Genomic DNA, 20,779 nt, shown 5'->3' on the forward strand with positions numbered 1-20,779 from the left:
GGCTCCCCAGGAAGAGGGAAGGCTCTGGGGTCAGCAGCCCTGAGCTCACTCAACTCTGCCACTTCCCAGCCACGCGTCCCGAGCGAGTCACTTTCGCTCTGATACTCAGTTTCACCCACCGAGTAGGGGTGACAGCCTCTACCCTAAGCCGCCGTGGTGAAGACTCGTTGCAGTCATCAAAGTGGGTAGCCAGCACCCAGCATGGGGACAGTGGATCAGAGTCTCTGCCCAGGCTACCCCTGGCCCTGGGTGCCTCCTGGGCCCAGGGCCTCAGAAGTACCTTGTGCCCCACCTGGGGTCTCTTCAACGGTGGCTGAAGCAGAGTGGAGACCCTAGGTAGGGTGGGCCCACAAAGCAGATCTGGCTGAAGGGTCACTTAAGTGGCCCTAGACACGTGCCTTCGCCATTTCCACCACAGCCCGGTGGGAGGCGGCAGAGGCTGAGAGGTGGGCATCAGCTGCCCAGAGAGAGGCAGGAGTCTGGCACACTCCCGGTTGCTTTTAAGAAGGTTGTGGGGTGGAAATTGTAGGCAGTGGGCCCATCACACAGGGTGAGCATCTGCCAACCTGGAGGCGGGAATGGAGCAGGAGGACAGGGAGAGGAGGACACTATATATGGGGCAATGAAAAGGGAAGGGGGCCGCGGCACCGAGAGCGTGGGCTGGATCCCAGTCCCAGCTCTGCAGTCTTATGATTCTGAGCCCCATTTGTGAAAGGAGGCCAGCTGGCCCACATCACGGGGTGGTCGGGCATGTGACCTGGGAGCGAGGAAGGGGACTGGCCAGGCTGGGTACCCCCAAGACAGAGCTAATCTGTGCTGCTGGGCCTTTGATGGGAGGGTGAGGGCAAGGCCACACAAAGCTGGTGAGATTTCCCTACAGTTGAAGAAAGGGCACCCGTGTTGAGTCTTGTGGCTGCTGAGAAAAACCCTTTTGCTTGCTTTCTGGTGGGTATGGAAGCTGATCTTCCAAACAAAGGTGCCCGCTCCTTAACAGACTAGAATTCCCCCAGCCCGGGTGTCATGGAGGAGGAGATCCCTTCCCCAGCCCCTCCCCTCTTCATGGATAGACTCCACACTGTCCCCATGTTCCAGCCGCCTGTGAAACATCCTCCACCCCCGAAAGTTCCGCACCTTAAAACAACAGTGGGCCACTATCTCTCATGACCCCCTGGGTTGGCTGGGGTCTCTTCTGTTGCAGCAGAGGCAGCTGGGCCTGGAGCCTCAGGTGATGGCACCCTCACATGGCCAGTCAATGTGGCTGTTGGCTGGGAGCTCAGCTGGGGAGCACCTACATGTGGATCTCTGTGCAGCTCGCGCTTCTCCCTGCGTGGTGGTGGGGTTCCTGAAGGGGCACTCCAAGAGTCGCATTCCAACAGGCAGGAAGGGGGAACTGCGGGCCAGTTAAGAGCTACAACCCAGCATGGACACAGCATCACTTCCACACTTTCCATTGGTCACATCAGTCACAGGGCCCACCCAGAGTCAGCAGGTGGAGAAATAGACCCCAGCTCTCGAGGGGGAACGTCAAGGTCACATTACAGAGGAGCCTGTGGGGTGGGAGTGAGGGTAGTGGCCATCTTGGGGAGCACAGTCTGCTGCTCCCAATCATCATGCTGCCTTTCTCTGGGCTGCTTGAAGTGGCTTTGCCTCCAGAAACAGCCTGTGGTTTTCTAAATCACCCTCCTGCCTTTCTGACCACAAAACCTATTTGCCGACTAGATGGTTTTCCCACGGCTCAATCCAGGCTTTATAAGCAGAGACCATCACGTGTACAATCGCCGCGTCCTCAAGGTAGCTTTCCGAGTGGCGTGTCTGGGCCTGCTGTTTGCGAGCCTCCCCCAGCTTGCCCCGCATGGTCCGGGCTAGACCTCAGCCGTCAGATGCCGGGGCGGGAGGAGGAGCTGCTGGCTGGCCTCAGTGCCAGGTAACTCAAGTGAAGAGCCTGAATACCTCTCCTAGGACCTGCCCTACGGTCCAAACGCATTTTCTGCCTTAATAAGTAGAGTCTGGGCCAGTGGTTCCCAGGCTGGGGCCTGAGCTGTGGAAGGAACAGCCGGGGATGGAATGTCTCCAAGTGATTCCTAACACAGCGTAAAATGAAGCGAGAATTACCCACCAGCATCGCCAACCAGGACTGGGTGGCCTAACCAAACTGTCATGTTCCTCACTTTGGGCTGGAATTCTGTCCTCTTGGTTAGGACCCTGGCTGTGTCAGACTGATCAGATCTGCGTGGCAGACGCTGAGAGCTGAGTTAATTTTTCAGTTGGGAAAACTAGGGAACTAAGCCTTAGGTGCAGCTGGCTAGAGAGGTGAGCTCATTCATATCACAGAGTCCAGGGATGAAAAACTGCCTAAAAGAGACCACCCGCCTTAGTGGCCAAGGCAGGTGCTGCCTTTCCTCGCTCTGTAACCCTGGGTAAGTGATTCCCCTCTCTGACCCCTGACCACTCCATCTGTAAAATCGGACAACAGCAGTGCTCCGGCCAGCTGGTCACAAGGCTCGGGCGAGACAACCTCCAGGAAGTGCTTGCTCGTCAGCACTGGGCACACAGCAGGGCCTCCTCCACAAGAGGCATCTTCCTTTCTTGGTTACAGGAAGGCTGGGAGCTGCTGGCCCTGTGAGCCGGCCGTGCCCTGTTACTGCACCCTGTGCCAGGGGGATGGCACCACTGGGTGGCAGGAAGTGCCGGTGGCACTGTGGTCTTCCCTCCTTGCAGGTGGGGCCGCCAGGTGAGGGCTCTGGCTGCCTGAGGTCTGCCCCGGTACTAACACTGGGTCCGAGAGTTGGAGATTTGCTGCATGAGAGAGAAACTGTGTGGCTCTTTGTCGTCATTTTTTTTTAACTTTTTATTTTGAGACAATTGGAGGTTCACATGCAGTTGTCATAAATAATGCCCCAGGCACCCTTCATCTGGTTGCCCGCAGTGTGACAGCTTTTATCACTGCAGTACAATGTCACCACCAGGAAACTGACACAATCCACCAACCTTATTCAGATTTCACCCATCGTCCTCGTTTACGTGTCTGTTTAGTTCCATGCAGTGTTATTACCCTTGTAGATTTGTGTAACCGCCGCACAGAGATCCCTTTTATAGCCGCAGCCACCTCCCTCCCCGCCCCATCCCTAACCCTGACGACACTAAGCTGTGCTCCGCTCTGTAATTTGGTGTCAAGGTGCGTGTAGACCAGTCATATAGTGTGTAACCTTTCGAGATGGGTTTTTTTCACGCCAGATAATTCCCTCAAGACCCCTCCAGGTGCCGCGTGTGTCAGCCTTTCGCTCCGTTTTCTTTACTGCCGAGCAGTGTCCCGCGATAGGGCTGTACCCTGGCTGATTAACCTCCCACCCACTGGAGGACATCTGGGTCGTTCCCAGTTTGGGGCTATAGTGAATAAAGCTGCAGTGAGCACTCGTGTCCAGGTTCTGTGTGAACAGAAGTTTTCGTTTCTCTGGGGCAAACCCCAAGAGCGCGCCTCCACCACTCCCGATGAGGCGGAGTCGACCAACCAGGAAGGCCTCTCAGGGGGCTTGCCGTCCCCTTTCCAGGAGGAAGGGGGCTAGTGGACACATGTGCTTTGTCCCACACCCAGCGTGCCTCCTCTCTCCCCTAAACACCGTAGCCGGGCTGCAGGCACCGAGAGCTGGGGAGCTGGCCCATTCCTGGAGTGTAAAAGGTCCTGTTGGCCTCTTATGCCAAGGTATAGGGACCCCTCCCTTCGTGTGGCAGCAAGAAGTGACAAGAAGCCCAATAACAAAGCCCTTTCCTCTGAGCCTGCCGAGGGCTGGGAAGGAGAAAGCTGCCGGCATGAGGAGGCCTCTCTCTCGAGGCCGCGCCCCTTCCTCTCACCTCAGAGTCGTGCCAGGCCCCATCTCTTTCAGGGAGACCAAGGGCAAGATGGAGCTGCTGGGCCTCCGGGGCCCCCTGGACCCCCTGGGGCCCGGGGCCCTCCTGGCGACACTGGGAAAGATGGCCCCAGGGGAACAGCAGGCCCAGCGGTAAGAGAGGGCATGGAGTTGGACCACCCAGGACCTGATCCTGTACCTACCAAAAGCCCAAACCCTGATCCCAGAACCAACTGCAACCTCAGCCCTGTCCCAACTCGAAACCTAGACCCCACCCTTACCCTAACCCCAATGTCGACCCAGACCCTTACCCAATCAAACCTTAAATCTAACACTAACCAGTTCCCTAGACCCAATTAAGACCTTGACCTCCAACTCATTTCCTGATCCACACTCCCGATTAAGACTGTTATCCAGACCCTAACTCTCTCCCCTACAGACTCTGACCCTGACTCCAAACCCGACTCTTACCCCTCATTCTGCCCCAAACAGACCCATAGACCCTAACCCTGACCTTGGTTGCAAACTCAGTCCCAATCCGGACCCCACCCTGACTTGAGACCCATATATGCCTCCTTTCTCCACAGGTCTCTACCAACCCCTGTTCCCTACCTCTCCCTCTGATACTAACTCGTTAGCCCCGGTTGTCCTCTCATAGTCCTAACCCAAACCCTGGAGGCCACACGTCATTGTATTACCCCTCTCCTAACCCAGGGACTCCAACTGTCCTTCCCCTCTGATGTGGGGCCAGCACCTCCTCGCTTGGCTCATTCATTCCCTATCACGTTGGGCACATAACTCCCTGAGCCTTAATTTTCTCATCTGTGAAGTGGATGGGGGTTTGGTGAGGATGAAATGAGGGAATGAACTTGGAGCCCCAGTCCAGGAGATGTGGGCTCAGTTACCCTTGGAGTCCCTGCATCCCCTCATTGCCCTCCCCTTATGCCTCCTCAGGGTCCCAAAGGAGAGGCTGGACAAGATGGCGAGATGGTCAGTATCCAGGGCGTTTCAGAGGCCTGGGCTGGCAGCACGATGGCTCCAGGCCCGGAAGCCCCTCTCCCACACACACCCACACTGGGGTCTTGCCTGCGGCTATACGTGTGCGCACTCCTGCGCTCTTGCCCCCACCAGCAATGGGGAGCAGACAGCCAGGCCCCAGCCCCGCATCCCTGGGAGGGAGGCTGCAGTCCACTGACTGCTTGACGTGGGATGCAGCAGGTGTCCGAGACACCAGAAGTTGGGCCTAGAAAGGGCAGCACAGCCCAGTTCCGGCGACAGCCCTGCCTCCTGCTCTCTGGACTCTGTGTCGCCCTTTATAAAATGAGGATGGCTAGGAAGACAGTCCAGGAGCAGCCTCCAGTGTTTAACACCTTCTCTCCTCTTGTTCCAGGGCCCAAAGGGACCCCCGGGACCAAAGGTGAGTGCTCCTCATTCCTAGTCCCCGACCCCTGGCCTGGGGGGATGGGCTCCCTCACCCCTAGCACCTCTCCCTCCCCACCCCCAAGTTCCATGACCTCGAGCAAGTTACTTTGTCTCTCTGGGCCTCAGTTTACTCATCTGTTAAGTGGGAGCATGATAGACCTTTCCTGCCTTCCCTTCACACTGGGTTGTAAGGATCAAATAGGAAAACATATTAGCTTTGAAAGCCCTCTCCAGATGTCGGCCCTCTCCTTCTCTCCTTGGGCAGCACCTGCTGGGTGGGAAGGCAGGCTGTGGTCGTCCCTGAAGGAGCCAGAGCCCCAGGACTGAGCGGGAGGAAAGGGTGGGGAAGCAGCTCCATTTCGTGAGTAACTGCTGCGAGCCAGGGGCTGTCAACGCATTTCTGTGATGTCACAGCCACCCTCTGAGGCTGAGGGTAGCACATCCCCAGTGCCAGGAGCAGGGACTTGCCCAGCTCATTCAGCTTGGGAGAGACCCAGTCAAGAGTGGAGTCCAAGACTGTCAGCCCCATCACCCACGTGCACCTCTCTGAGGGGCTGAGGGTCTCTGGGCTGTGCCCAGCATGAGTCATCAGGGCCACTTCTACCAGAGGAGCAGGTGGTCTGGTGTCCAGCCATGCTCGGACAGCTCTGACCTCTCTCTTGCTCCCCCACTGTCTCCCCTCAGGGTGAGCCCGGCGTTCCTGGAAAGAAGGTGAGGGGGCCCGTGGAGGAGCTTCTTGGTGGGGGGTGTGGGAAGAGGCTGGAGGGAAAGGCAGGGCTGGGCAGGTGTCCTGCTCCTCAGCAGACCCAAGTCCTCGCTACGGAGGGCTGTTCCGTCCTCTGTCTCTGAAGCCAGGATCTCATTCATTCATTCACTCACTCATTCACTCATTCTTTCCCTTCCTCAAACATATCAAATTTGTTCCCACTTCAGGGCCCAGGACAGTGGTTCCCAAAGTGTGGTCCCAGGACAAGCAGTGCCAGCATCACTGGGGGCTTTTTAGACTTGCACATCCTGCAGCCCACCCCAGACCCACAGAATCAGAGGCGCCGAGGGTGGGCCGGTCTCTTCAGGCAGCCCCCTGGGTGATGCTGACGTGCACTCAAGTTTGAGAACCACTGACCCAGTGATCTTCCTCACCTCTTCCCATGTCCCGGCCTCCTCCAGCAAGCCCCAGCAAAGCTGTCCCCTCCTCCCGGAGACCGTCGCCAGCCACCTCCTGAAGCACACCCTCCCCGAGTTCCTCTCCATCTCATCCTCTTACATTCTCTCCCCAGCACTCCGCCTCCCTGCGTGGTGCTGTGCATTTATCTGGGTGTTTCTTTGCCTTTGGCCTCCTCTGACCCATTGGGCAGGGACCTCGTCTGCCTGGCCGCCGGGGTGCTCATGAGCTATCTGCTGACTGAAGGAATGAATCCCCTCTCCTTCACCTGCCCACCCTTCCTTCTGCACACACCTGCTGAGGCCTGTTCTGGGCTGGCCCTGGGCTGGTGGGGGCGGGGGACAGAGGTGGATCTGACCCCATTCCTGTCCTAGAGGGCCGAGGAAGGGAGAGAGGAGCTGCCCTGACCCAGTGTGACCAGTGCTGGTGCCAGGAGTGGACTGGTGTGCTGGGGGTTCAGAGTAGGGATGGCCAACAGATGGCCTGGGGGCCAGGCCAAGTCTGAGGCTACAGCCTCTGCTGTTCTCTCCTCAGGGGGATGACGGGACACCAAGCCAGCCAGGGCTCCCTGGACCCCCAGGGCCCAAGGTAGGTACATGTCCCTCCCCCGGAGTTCCCCTTGCCTCCCACCACCCACGGTTCCTGTCTGCCCAGTGAAGCCCCTACCTGGCCCTTTCACATCATGGGGCATGGGCTGGCGCCCAGGCAGACCAAAGGGAGGCAGCAGGAAGGCCCTGGGCCCCACTCACCAACAGGCCTGGCATCTCATCCAGACCATTCGCCTCCCCTCATACTCTCAAGTCCTCCTAGTTCCCATCTTAGGTGGCCCACTCTCTGCCCTGTCCCCAAGCCAGGAACTGGCTGTCATCCTTGCTCCCCCAACCCGTTGAGACAGCCACCAAATCCTGTCCAGCCTGCCTCCAAAATGGCTCTTGAGCCCTGAGCTGCCCCAACTATGCCAAGACGCAGCCCGGAAGGTGGCTGTGGTCCTGGGTCCCCTGGGCAGGAGAGAGCCCTGGGGTCCGTGGTTTCAGACTCGTTCCCCAGGAACTGCTCTGGAAGCCAGCAGACCCCAGCAGCCCTCACACGAGTGTCTCTGCTGCAGGGCGAGCCCGGGAGCGTGGGGCCTCGGGGAGAGAACGGCGTGGACGGCGCCCCAGGGCCAAAGGTGATGTTACCGTGTGGTGCTCCAGCTCCCACAGGCCCCGTTCAGACCGGTGGCTCCGTCATACGGAGGAGATGTGGCTTCACCTCCAATTTGCCCTTTTAAGTGGAGAGTCTCGGGAGAGCCTAGGCCCAGGAGTCTTGTTTGACTGGCCATCAGAGGCTAGCCTGGGGGCAGGTGGCAGTGGGTCTGGGTGAGTGACAAGGCCTCCACGAAGGCCCAGCTGTGTGGCTAAGCCACCGCGTAGCCTTGGGCTCCTGGGCTTCAGTGGCCCATCTCTACACAACGTGGGGTCAGAAGAAGGTCCTGCAAGCCCCCCTCCAGGAGCCCTGTTCCTGGGGTGCCAGTCACATATATTAGGCCCTTAGGGCTCCAGCAAATGGACCCTGCCCCTTTGCACCCTTTGGAGAAGAGGGGGCTGGAGAGGGCACGGGAGCCTTGGGCTTCAGCCGTGCACACCTGGCTGCAACCTGCGTCTCCACAGGGGGAGCCTGGCCAGCGAGGCGCCGACGGAGCTGCAGGGCCGCGGGTAAGCGGTCTCCCCTCCAGCCACACCGATGGAATCCAGGGTCCCAGGTCCTTCAGAAGCCCTTGTCCCCAGAGACCCTAGAGGAGCAGCGGAGCTCCAGGAGCTGGGGCTCATTTTTTTCTTTATAATTCATTAGGGATTTTTTCATTTTTAATCTGGTAATCCATGCTTTTGGTAAAGTGTTCAAAAGGGATGCCTGTAGAGTCCTGACCTCTCCCATCTTCTCCCCTCCCCAGGCGGGTGTCTGCCTCCGAGACCCTTTTCTCGGCGTATTGCTAGACCTTCAGTTTGTCACATACGGCGTTACCCGGTGCCTTGCCCAACATCAAGGTTCATTCCTGTCGCCAGGAGCACAGCCACCCTGGCTGGTCCCAGATCTTTTGTGACCAGCCCCTGTCAAGACACCCTTAGGTCGACATCCCAGATCCTGTTCTCGGCCCTGTGGCCCCGAGCAGTCATGTCCCCTCATGCTCCCGGAGGCCACTTTCCTCCTCCAAAGAACGGGTCCAAGTCCGCAGCCTGGTCGTGCAGGTGGCAGGGGACGGGATTAGGCGCTGAGTGTGGGGGTTCTGTGCAAACGGTACAGTTCGCCCAGGCCGCGCCCGCGGAGGCACCTGGCCAGCGAGGCCCTGGCCCGGGTCTCTGCCCCTCCGCAAGGGCTGGCCCCAGGCCTGACCCGAGAGCTCACAGCCCCTCCTCGTTCCCGGCAGAAAGCTGCCGGGTGGGCGGGGAGGGGTGGTTCAGAGGGGGAGGGCGGGGCCAGCGCGTGCACGTGCCTGTGTGGACGCGTGCGTGCGCGCGCACGTACCGTGGACGGATGCAAACGTGAGAGTGAGGGGGGACGTGAGCTCTTCACCAGGACTGGGTGGGAATGTTAAGACCCTGCCGTGCAGCTCTACCAGAGGCTGGGAAACGGAGGCCCGAGGGTGCATTTTTTTACACAGTGTTTTGGAGCATGTTTTTATTTTTCTTCCTTTGCCAACATTTAAAAATCTGTAGAACTTCAAATCAAAATTAGACTTTCCATTTTTCCTCAAGGACTCAGGGATGGGGCCTCAGTGGGCTTCCATTCCCACAGGAAGGCAATCGCAGCCGCCCCCAGAGCAGGCGGGGGCGTTGTTCCTCAGTTGGCGCCTGCCCCCTTCCCCGCTGCGCCCCCTGCCCCGCCCCTGGAGCGTTTTCCCAGTGCCCTAGTGAATGGCGGAGGGCCCGACTGCCTGGTCCCACCAGGTTCCAGTTGAGCCCCCGCACAGCCTTGGTGGGACCACGATAGCAGGTTCTCTGGGGATACGGAGATGGCCACCACGCGCTGCCCTGACATTCTCCTCTTCCTGCCTCAGGGTCCCGCGGGCCTGAAAGGCGAGCAAGGAGACACGGTGGTGATCGACTATGACGGCAGGATCTTGGATGCCCTTAAGGTAGGGTTCCCGGCAGGACCAGGATACACCCTTGTTCATTTCCTGAGGGAATAACCACTTACTTTGTGTATAAATCTTGCACTTCTTTACACAAGGGACCAGGGGCAGCTTAGCACAAAGACCCCAACTTCACCAGGTGCCTGATAAGGAAATCAGCGCTGTGTTGAAACCCACATGATGCTGAGAGAGCCGCTGTGAATGTGGCCCATGTTGCCCCGAGCTCCACAGAGGCCAAAGTGAGAAGGGAAGCCCCCACCCCCCAGGGCGGGAGGCAGAGCATTTCCTGGTGTCCAGTCCCAGCAGGGCCTCTTGGGGCCTTCCCAGGGAACACTGGCTGGAAGATCAAGTCTTCTAATGGCCGTTGCAGGAGGATAAGAGTGGCAAGGCCTGCCCCAGGAGCCTCAGGAGATGTGTGGCCTCTGAGCCCTGCCCAGTGCCTGGCAAACTTGGGACCCATCACCAGTGGAAAGAGAGGTTGAGTGCCAGGGAAGGGAGCTGGGGTGAGGGAAGGGTGGTCATCAGAGACCAGATTGAGCATCAGACGCCTGATCCCACCGGAGCTCCAATTCCAATTACCTCCCACAGGCCTCAGGGAAGTACAAGCTGATGGTAACTGTGGCCCCCCAAGGCCTGCACGGTGTGATGTGCTGTGGTGTGGTGTGGCCTGAGGGCGTGCATGTGCATGGTGTGTTCCAGGCTGGCTGGGAGCCACTTAGAGAAGTTCTATGAGTGTGGGGAGGCGGGAAGTCGATTTTGGATGCCCTATTGGAATGATGATGTCATTCAATGGGCAGTGGGCTGTCCTAGTGGTTCTTGAGCACAGAGAGGTGAGGTTAAAAATACATATTGGAGGGAGGGTAGCTGGGGAATGGTTGGACTGTGAATGAAAGTGGGTGTGGGGACAGCTGGAGGCAGGGAGGCCACAGGGAGGTAGGCGCTGGGCCTGGGCCTAGTGGAGGGTGGGTGGAAGGGAGGAAGATAGGAAGGCCAGGACATCTCCATGGCGGCGCCTGCAGGAAGGGGCAGGTTGTGAGAGAGCCGGAGGGAGAGAACCAGCGCGTGCAGGGCTGAGGGGCTGGCTGGGTGCGGCCTTTAGGAGGAGGCAGGAGTCTGGCAGGTGATGAGCCACGGTGGGCAGGCAAACTGCGGGAAGGCTAGGTCAGGACCGGAGCTTGTGAGTGGGGTCAGACCCACAGACACCGAAGACGCCATCCCCTACCGGTGAGACTCAGGAACCCCTCAGGACCAGCAGGCAGCAGGCAACGGAGTCAACGGTCAGAGTTCATGGGAGAGGCAGGGAGGCAGTGCTAGAGCACTGATGGGGATATGAGTTTTGGCTGGCCTTGAATGCCAGCTTCAAGAGGCAATAGGGAGCCATCACAGGATCTGGAGCAGCATAGTGTGGTGAAGAAATCTATATTTGGAGGAGACTAGCTCTGAGGGCAGAGGGATTCTGGGCCTTCCATAGCCATGGAGGCTGTGATATCTGTGATATTTTATCAGATGCCTGGGGCCACCTCCCTTGCCTCCCTCTAGATGCAGGCCCTGACCTGGCTGGGTGGGAAGTGGGCTGTAAGGACCCTTGACCCTGCTGCAGCCCAGCTGGACAGGAACGTGGCCCCCGGGGGGAAGGGGTGGGTGGGCAGTGAGGGTGAGCCCTGGCTAGACACTAACTGGCTTCACTTTTGCACACAGGGTCCTCCTGGGCCACAGGGGCCCCCAGGGCCACCAGGGACCCCTGGAGCCAAGGTCAGTGCAGGTGCAGCTGTGTGGCCCCCAAGCCCTTTGTGTGGCCTACCTCTCTTCTCCTCTCTGCCATCCGCCCTCTGCTTCTCTCCGCACGTCCCAGCCTGGCTTCTGGGGACTCAGAGAAAGTGGCCCTGCTCCTTCCTAACCAAGCTGGCTGCCTTCCTCCTGGCCCTAGCTGCTCTGCTCCCTGGGAAGCCTCATCCACACGTGTGCACCCATAAATCGTCCCCTCGGGACACCACAAAGTCCCTAAGTTACAAGGCCATTCCTGCGGCCTGTGTGTATCCTTTACACCCTGCCTACTTGGCTCAGGAGAAAGAGCCCAAGACTTTGAAATCAGGCGGCTCTGGTCCCAGCCATCGTCCCTGGGCAGTGTGGCCTGGAGCAAGTCATTTAACCTTCCAAGCCTCAGCTTCCAAATCTGCAACCTACCAGCCTGTAGATCACAGCCCTGGGCTGCGTCTGCCCGTAGGGGCTGAGGAAATGGAGGGGCGGAGGTGGCTGGCACCTGGCACAGTGCTGGGCACCCAGTGGGCACCTTCCTGGAAGTCTAACTGCGGGGCCTCGACTAGGGACGTGCACTGGTCTGGGAGGCAGCAGGGCCACAAATGCCTCCCCGGGCCCCAGGACGCCATGATCTCCCTTGCTGTCTCTTCCCTTCCAGGGTGAACTCGGACTGCCCGGTGCCCCGGGAATCGACGGAGAGAAGGTCTCTGGGCCTTTCTTTTCCTTGGTGATGCTGGTGCCTGGTGTCGGGCTGTGTGTGTGCGTGTGTGTATGTGTGTGCACACGTGCACACACACAGAGTTGAAGAGAGGCCACAGAACAGAGTGTGCGAGTCCTGGTTCTGCCCTTAGGCCTCGGGCAGGCTGCTCACTTTCTGGCAGCCTCGGTTCCTCACCCGGAGGTGAGGTGGTTACGGCTGTTGTGAGGGTTAACCGACTGCATGTGGAGAGCGCAAGAGCAGTGCTGGCCCGTGTGCTGAAGAGCCTCTGGACCTCAGCTAACAGTCTTCCTGTCACTGTTAGTGCTGTTATAAGTGTGCACGTGTGTGCAACCCCACATCAACACCACAGTGTCCAGGCTGTCACTTTGCATGTGTGGGCATGTCTTTGGCGCTGGTCCCTGGTGTGTGGCACATCTGGGACATGACACAGTTGGTTGAGTAAGGAAACAGAGTGGCTGGAGGGTGACTGGGTGGATGGTTGGTTGTATGTGGGGGTTGGGGGCTCTTGAGATGTGAGCTCAGGGTTGTCCCTGAGCCCTGTAAGTGCCCCTCGGTGGCTGCCCCGCCCCCTAGCTCCAGCCTTTCACTGCGGTCAGTGAAGCAGGCGTGGGGGCGCCCCTCCCAGTCTCCATGGGCCCCTTAGTGCATTCGCCACCTGGGCCGGAGACAGGACCCACAAGGAGGAAGTGGGGGTCTGGCCTGGCCAAGAGTAAGTGCTGGGGACTCGCTGGGGTGGAGGAAGGGAGAATGCCTACTGAGCCCACTGACCCCTTGTTCTTGTGGCTTTCAGGGTCCCAAAGGACCGAAAGGAGACCCAGGAGAGGCTGGGCCGACCGGACCCAAAGGGGAAGCAGGAGAGATGGGCCTGTCGGGCCTCCCGGTATGTGCCACTCGTGGGTCCCAAGGTGAAGGTGTGCCCACCACAGCAGCTGCTGGGGCTTGGACCCTGCGGTCGCAGCCCAGCCCGCAGCCACTGGGCCTGCGAAGGGAAGCTCTGGGCTCCCAGCCCACGCTGCTCAGACTCTCTGAGCCCCCATTTCTTTGTCTGTAGAGGGACCTACCCCCACCCCTCCCCGCAGGCCTCTGTAAAGATGAAGTCAGGCCCCCCCCCCCCCCCCCATGGAAGTGAGTTGGCAGGTGGTTAGGCCGCACTTTGGCTGCACAAGTTTGCATCCTGCTCCATCTCCTGTGACTCTGGAACCCTGCACAAGTGACCAACCTCCCTGGGCCTCAGTTTCCTCACCTCTGAAACGGAAGTGATGACTTCCCACTCCTGTGAGGGATGCGCAGACAGCGCTGAGAACGGTGGCTGGCGGGCGATGTGTACCCGCCGTCCCCATCATCGCCATTTTGATCGTTACTCTTGCCGTGGCTGGATTGGAAGAGCTGCCAGGCGTAAGCAGCCACTGGATGCCACTGCTTCACAGCCGCTGTCTGTCTGTGAGGCTCACTCAGCTGCAGAGGTGGTGCTGGGGTTTGGACCCGGGTCTTTGCTTCCAGAGCCCCTGGTTCCCCCCTCCCACAGGAAAACTAACAGTTACGCCGCTGTCGGTGTGGTCTTTAAATACCCGCTGTGCCGGGCACCCAGGGTGTGTCACGCTGATTTAGGGAAAACTACTTTAAGCTGCAAAGGCCAACTTATTGCTGCGGCCAGAAGGGGGAGGGAAGGGGAGGTACTGAGCACTGTGAGTGGTGATTTTGATGATGAACAGAAAGGGCTCACAGGCCATCCTGTCCTGCAGGGCACCGATGGCCCCAAGGGGGAGAAGGGAGAGCCAGCACCTGACAACCTACAGGAGAGCCTGGTAAGGGAGGCTGCTGAGGACCGGGGTCCCCCCCTACCACCCAGCCCAGGCCGTCTGGGCCCCGAGCCTTGGGACAGAAGGGCCACGTGGCCTGACCAAGCCCAGGGCAGTGGGGGAGGGGGAGTGGGAGCCTCAGGCTGTGTCCTCTGCCTAAGACCTGTCTGAGAACCCAAAGGCCAGCCGCAGGGGACAGTCAGTGTCCTCCTGGGGACAGGAAGGAGCCTCGACCCAGTGGCTCAGGGCCCAGAGCCCAGGCAGTGCTCCTCCAATGTCCAATGAGCTCAAGAACGTGGGCAGGTGAGAGATGATGGGGCAGTGGGTGACTAATCCACCTCTGACCCCTCCTAGGCCCAAATCATAGTGGAACCAGGGCCCCCCGGCCTCCCTGGTCCCCCAGGACCCATGGTAAGCATGTCTGACTTGAAGCAGCTGGGATATGAAAAGGCTGGTGGGCCCGGGTCTGGGGGCTGTGCCCGAGAGGAGGACGGGACTCTTGTGGGGAGGGGGCATATCAGGCAAGGAAGGCCTGGCCAGGGTGCGTGCTTGGGAGGCCACAGAGGTCAGGGCCACAGAGGGAGTGAGTGGCCTATAAGCCTTCATGGCCACTGCAAGGCAGCCCTGGCCCTGAGGTCTGGGCTCAGCCCAACGGCCTTTCTGATCCGCTCTCTCCTCCTCCAGGGCCTTCAGGGAATCCAGGGTCCCAAGGTGAGTTCTGGGGCGTACACGGAAACCCCCCTACTGACGGCTAACCCACAACCTGGACAGTTCCAGAAAGCCCTGCTAATGGGCACAGTGAGGGCCCACACTCAGCCCCAGACCAGCTCCACGTCTCCCCAGGGCTGAACATTCCCTGTCTCTGGGAGCACGACTTCCCTGATGTCCTCGGAGCTGGTGGCCCCACCCCCATGCTCAGAGCTCTGTTCTTTCACCTCCCTCTGCCAGGGGCCCCAGTCCACTGCTTCCACCTCCCTGCCCCACACCTCCACCTTTCTCTGTGCCTCCCCCTTCATTGCCCTCTCCCCCGACGCTCCCCACATGCACAGCCTGGACGTGAAGTCTTAGGTTTGTGTGTTACATAATGCCATGTCTTCTGCTCTTGAATTAAACTGTGAGTGTGGCCTGCCCATGTGCCCTGTTCTGGGGGCCGACACAGAAGGGGAGGCCAGCTGCTTGCCGCACCCAGCTTCTCTCTTGTTTCTGCTGGGGGAGAGCACGTCTCTGCTTCCCCAGCTCAGAGGCCAAATAGCGGACTCAGTCATGGTACCCCAGCACTGAGTGGGGCCGAGCATGTGGCCAGACCAGATGCGCTGCTTCTGGTCCTGTTTTATCCCAAGGCCTCCCCAGATCATGTTTAGAAGAGGCAGCTGCAGTCAAGGATGGGGGCCAAGCCTGGGGCTCAGAAAGCCAGTTGGTACTTGGCCCTGCTGCTTCCTGGCTGTGCAGCTGGGCCGTCCCTGCCCATGTGTCTCTTTCCTCATCTGTGAAATGGGTGTGACCACAACCATCGTCTGTGATTCCTGTAAGAGCCTGTGTGTGGGGAAAGGTAAAACGGGCACACCCACAGCTCATCCTGATTATTTGTACAGGAAGGAAGCGGGGCCAGGCCTGTCAGAGCCTGGAGTCTGTCCCTCTGGCCTACGCACCCCGGCTCCCACTCAGGCTCCAAGCTTTCCTGTCCTGCTGTCTGACCCCTTCCTCCTGACTGATGTCCTCCCTTCACTTCCAGGGCTTGGATGGAGCAAAGGGGGAGAAGGGCACGTCAGGGGAGAGAGGCCCCAGCGGGCTGCCTGTGAGTATCGTGAGCCTTGTTTGTCCTTAGAGGCACTGATTCCTGTGACTGTCATGCCTCTTGACCCATTCCTTTTCCATCCAGGGGCCAGCTGGCCCGCCAGGCCTTATTGGGCTGCCAGGAACCAAAGGAGAGAAGGTAACCACCTTCCTTTAATGCCCCCAACCATTGCTGCACGTCCATGGTGTCACTCAGCCCTGGGGGCTCAACCCCTGCCCCTCACTAGTCGCAAGGCCAGAGTTCAGGCCCTGTGGACAACTCACAGGCTGAACTTCCAGCAGCTATGCTCCCAGCATCCCCTTCCCAGTCCCCTCACATCTCCTCTTTGTCTCTCCTCAGGGCAGACCCGGGGAGCCAGGACTAGATGTAAGTATCTCACTGTTTACTGTGATCAGGTCCCTCCTGTGTGCAGCTTCTGCCCTCCTGCTGCCCATACAGGAACCTGATCTGGATGGCTTGGGGATGACCCCCTCCCCCAGGGCTGGGACTACAACTGAGCAATTCTCCCTGTGTCCCCAGTGCCAGGTCCAGGGCACAGCCCCAAATAGGTGCTTTATTGACGGATGGATGGATGGATAGATGGATGATGGATGGATGGATGAATGATAGGTGAATAGATGATGGATAAAGGATGGATGGATGGCTGATGCACTGGAGCAGGGAAGTGGGAAGAGCAGTGAGGAGCCTGTTGCAATATCCTGCTGAGAGATTATGAGGCTTCAGCTAGGGCAGTATTGTGGGAAGGAAAGAAGGGGAAGTATTAGCCCAGTGTTGCTTGAATCAAGTGTCTTTTGGTTGCCAGAGACAGAAAATACCATTTAAACTGACTTATAACTGAAAAATCCAGAGGTACAACACATGGATCCAGGGCTCAAGTGTGTCAATATAACCCAACCTCTCACCCTCTCTTGTCTCTGCTTCCTCTGTGTGGGCATCTTTCCAAGTTCACCATGATGATGAGATGGAGCCAACAGCTCCAGACTTGTATCCCCGCCCCCAGGACCAAATCCTGGAGAAAGACTATTTGCCTCACGCTCTATTCTTTTAGGAAAAGTCTCACCAACTCTCATTGGCCTCAGTTGGGTCCATGTTGGAAAGTCCCTTGGCCATTGGAATGCAGTGCCCCACCTGGCCAGCTCACATGCTCTGTCCTGGAGCTGGGGGTACAGTCAGTGGATTGTGAGAAGGGAAGGTGGTTCCCAGGAAAATCAGGTAGCTATTGCAAGGAAAATGGTGACCAGACGCAGGGCTGCAAGGACTCAGGTGTCCACCCTAGACTTTAAGGAAAGAATGTCATCTTGGAGAGCAACCACAGACAAGGAAGAGGAAAAACTCTAACCTGAGTTTCTGACTGCAAGGGCTGTGTTCCATCAAAGAGAAGGGTCAGGAGAAGAAGACAACACTGAGTCCAGTTCAGGCTCTGGACCCAGGGAGGTAGTGGGGTGGAGCTAAAGAGACTCCATGCCACCATCGATGTGGCCACAGCTGCCTCCTGGGAGGCACGGAGCTAGAGTGGCATCTCAGAGCCACACCCAACAGCTCTACCTTGCAAACTCTTGGCCCCGTGCCCACCCCACCAGGCCCAGCTGAAATGAGTAGTCTGCTCAGAAGCCTTCCCTGACCTCACATCTGGACAGAACAGCTCCTTTCCCTGGGACTCCACAGCCTCTGGTCCACACCTCTGTCACTGAGCATTGATCATCTCCTGCTCCCTATTGCCTACCATGTTAGATATGAGGGCAGTGTCACATTTGGACACATGCGGTTTTAATTTATGGAGATGACTGAGTGGTGACACGGAGAGGTCAATGCCCTTGAAAGAAGAGTTCATTACTTACACTTCCTGAGAAAAGGCCATGCCACTATGCAGGGCCACATGAGGGAGCACCAGGTTTGGTCAGGAGGCAGAAAGGAGCAGGGGAAAGCCTAGGCCAGAGTTTTTGTGGGGTTTCCATGGGAAAGGCAGGGCAGAGTAGCCAGCTTAGGACTGGCCAGTTGGAATAGCTCTGGCAGGCTTTGGGCTACAGGGTTGGTCTCTGGTTTCCTGGTACCTGTTCCTGAGATGATTTAGGTCAGGGGAAGTATTGGCCTGGCGGGTGAGAAGCACATAAAGGAGGTGGTTGGGGCATTGGTTGGTTTGCATATGAAAGGGGTACCTCCAGACTAGCCCTTTGCTGTCTCTAAGAACTGGCCTGCCCTGGGAGGGGCAGCCTCTCCCTGGCCAGCAAGATTTTTAGTATGTCAAAACATCATAAGATACAGAAAATTAAAAAACATAATTTAATATAAGAGGGAACACATCGTATTTCTCTGTCCCCAGCATCCAGCCCACAGCCCAGTTCCTGATGGATGCTTAGAAATATTGGTTGGATGATGGACAGGTGGACAAATGGACAGATGGGTGGGTGGGTGGGTGGACAAGAGTTTGAGCCAAGGGTAGAGAACAGAGGTTACCATTTCTCCGTCTGTCAAAGATGGTAACAGAAACTTCCACGGGTTTCCTGGGTCTCTGTCCCCAGCCAAGCCTGGGCCAGTGCCAGCTGCATCTGACTGTGCCATGGGAGAAAGCCGCTTGCTAGCGGCTGTGCCTGAGGGCTTCCATCCAGAGACTCTGACATGTTCTACTTTGGAGGAATCAGTGCTGGTGTCCTAAATGCATGCTTTTCCCTAAATCAGCCTTGTCCCCAGCATATGTGTCACCTAGGAGCTGGGGCTGCGCCAGCTGGTACCACGCATATGCATGGAAGGGAGGGGACAGTGATGGATGGGAGAGCAGCAGAGATGAACAGTCAACCAAACCTTACTTCCCAGTTTAACCTTTATTCCTTTTGTCAGGGTTTCCCTGGACCCCGAGGAGAGAAAGGCGACCGGAGCGAGCGTGGAGAGAAGGTGGGGCAGGTGGAGAGAAGAGGGGGCAGCTGGAGAAGAGATAGGGGCAGGGGGAAAGAAGGAGGGAGTAAACAGAAGCAGGCAGCGAGAAGGCGGGGCGGGCGGGGAGGAGGAGACGGGCAGAGGCTGGGCAGGGCAGGGCAGGACAGGCCAGGGCTGGCTACTGGGCCCCAGTCCCATCTCTCCCAGGGGCTGGAGGCATCCTGAGCCTGACAGCCGTGACCATACCCCCATCTTCCTCCTTGTACAGGGGGAGCGAGGCATCCCTGGCCGCAAGGGAGTGAAGGGCCAGAAGGGCGAGCCGGGACCGCCGGGCCTGGACCAGCCCTGTCCTGTGGTACGTGTCAGAGCAGGATGGGAGCCCCAGCCCAGGCCAGGGCCACCGTTGCTGTCACTGCCATCATGCAGGCTCCTCTGGCTCTGGTCTGTCGTCATCCCCGTGCCACTCACCCCAGCATGGCTCGGGGGACCCACCCCTCCATAGAGATGGAGGCCTGGCCAGGGGCAGAGTCTGTTGGCTGGGGTCACTGCCCCTCTTACTCAGCTTCCGCAGCCACAGAGGGGGTGGGACCACCCTGACGCTCTGGATGTCTATCCATAGTCCGGGAGGAAGCTTCTGCTGGTCTGGATGGCCCCACCCTGTCCCCCTGCGTCTCCTCCATGTGCCCCTTCCCTGCCCTCCTCCCCACAGCCTTTCTCCTTTCCTGCTCTCTCACAACAGCCGCTGACGGCCCACCCGGCCCAGTGCCTGAAATAACCGCAATTCAGTTCCCTTTTTCCAGAAGGCAGGGTAGGTTTACGGGTCAAACTCTTCCAGTGGAGCTCAGAAAAGAGAGGAAAGACAGACAGCTGAGTTTCCACACTAAAACTGACCAGATATTCCTGCCAGGGCGTGAGGAGAGGGGCCTCCAGCCGTGATGTGTGCAGGCCACCTTCCAAAGAGGGCCATGGACCCCCAGGCACAGTCCTCTCCCCTCCAATGAGTCACATTAGCCCTCTGTTCCTCAGTCTCCTCATCCATGCAATGGGGGTGCTAAACCCCACCTCCAGATGGTTTTGAGGAGGCAATGAGAGAGGCATGAAGAGCAGAGTGGTAAGCACCCACAAAAGTGCCAGGGACAGTGGGAGGACGGGGCTGGCCCAGCCTTGCAGCTCCAGGCTCCCGGCCAAGACTTCCCTCCAAGTCATGAAGCTTTTGTCTTTGAAACAGGAGAATCCTAAATGCGGAGGCAGGAGAGGGGCGCCGGGCTCGAGGGGCCGCGGGCCCTGCCCTGTGGTACGCGGTCTGCCTGGGTGTGCTGTGCTGTGCTGGCCTCCCTGCCTGTGCCCGCTGCTCTGCCCGCCCTTCCTCCAGCCCGCCTGCCTTTGCATTCCACCCTCCTCCCTACTTCCCTTCCGGCTCAGCCTGTGCCCGTGGATGCACAGGCTTTCTGGGGGTGTGCTACGCGTGTCTGAGCCCCGAGTGTGCCCTGAAACAGAGTGAAGTGTTTTCCAGCACAGAGCCCCCCAGGGACCCCAGGCTGACTGCCTCAGGCCACCTGAGGAAACCCACCCCTGCTTACGTCTGATTGCTGAGCTGGCATTGCGGTGCCTCCAGACAGCCCCCACCCCTGGCCCAATTTCTGCCCTGACGGCCTCAGCCCGCCCTGTCTGCCACTCAGGTCCAGACACAGGGACCGGGACAGACCAGAGGGGGATCCTACTTCCTGGACTGTTCTTCAAACACTCGGAGACATTCCTGAAAGTTCTCAGGCCACCAGTGTGAGGGGCCAGAGCCACTGTCACAGCTGCCAGGCAGGAAGCCATGTAGCCCCTGGAAAGAGCCAGGGCCATACCTTGCTCCTGGCCACTGGATGTCTGACATGATGTCCGCTACTCGTGTCCACGTTCTGCCCACTGCACACGTGTCCCAACAGAGCCCCCATGGGGGAGCACTCAGAACGAGCATAGTAAGGGGCCATTGTGTCCCATGCCTCAGCTACCCAGGTGGACAGGGCAGGCATCCAGGCCCTGCTTTAGTGGGGTCTAGTGGCCCCGTGTGGCAGCTCCCTGGGCCACACTTCCCTACACACGGGGCAGGAGTGTGGGCTGCAGAGAGCAGACCAGCCCCCTTCTCCGGCACTGAATTCTTCTTCCTTTCCAGGGCCCCGATGGGCTGCCCGTGCCTGGCTGCTGGCATAAGGTACCGTGCAGGGAGGAGTCCCCAGGGCAGGCTGGGGGAGGAGGGGCCCTGGGACAAGAGGATAGAGGGGCATGCCTGTGCCTGAAGAAGTGCGCAT

General features: G+C 58.8%; 1 protein-coding gene across 1 annotated transcript in view; it reads left to right on the forward strand.

The window, feature by feature from the left end:
• COL23A1 (collagen type XXIII alpha 1 chain) overlaps window positions 1-20,779 on the forward strand; it is a 313,810-nt gene that overhangs the window by 288,145 nt on the left and 4,886 nt on the right. Inside the window, exons 9-29 of the mRNA XM_046666242.1 lie at window positions 3,882-3,998; window positions 4,800-4,835; window positions 5,236-5,262; window positions 5,952-5,978; window positions 6,964-7,017; window positions 7,535-7,597; window positions 8,079-8,123; window positions 9,464-9,541; window positions 11,237-11,290; window positions 11,955-11,999; window positions 12,808-12,897; window positions 13,760-13,822; window positions 14,171-14,227; window positions 14,501-14,527; window positions 15,549-15,611; window positions 15,696-15,749; window positions 15,951-15,977; window positions 18,447-18,500; window positions 18,751-18,837; window positions 19,711-19,776; window positions 20,644-20,682. Of these exons, the coding sequence (XP_046522198.1) occupies window positions 4,833-4,835; window positions 5,236-5,262; window positions 5,952-5,978; window positions 6,964-7,017; window positions 7,535-7,597; window positions 8,079-8,123; window positions 9,464-9,541; window positions 11,237-11,290; window positions 11,955-11,999; window positions 12,808-12,897; window positions 13,760-13,822; window positions 14,171-14,227; window positions 14,501-14,527; window positions 15,549-15,611; window positions 15,696-15,749; window positions 15,951-15,977; window positions 18,447-18,500; window positions 18,751-18,837; window positions 19,711-19,776; window positions 20,644-20,682 (1,023 nt within the window). The 5' untranslated portion in view covers window positions 3,882-3,998; window positions 4,800-4,832. The remainder of the gene's footprint in view (window positions 1-3,881; window positions 3,999-4,799; window positions 4,836-5,235; window positions 5,263-5,951; window positions 5,979-6,963; window positions 7,018-7,534; window positions 7,598-8,078; window positions 8,124-9,463; window positions 9,542-11,236; window positions 11,291-11,954; window positions 12,000-12,807; window positions 12,898-13,759; window positions 13,823-14,170; window positions 14,228-14,500; window positions 14,528-15,548; window positions 15,612-15,695; window positions 15,750-15,950; window positions 15,978-18,446; window positions 18,501-18,750; window positions 18,838-19,710; window positions 19,777-20,643; window positions 20,683-20,779) is intronic.

Source organism: Equus quagga, chromosome 7, assembly GCF_021613505.1.
Source record: "Equus quagga isolate Etosha38 chromosome 7, UCLA_HA_Equagga_1.0, whole genome shotgun sequence".
Lineage (NCBI taxonomy): Eukaryota > Metazoa > Chordata > Mammalia > Perissodactyla > Equidae > Equus > Equus quagga.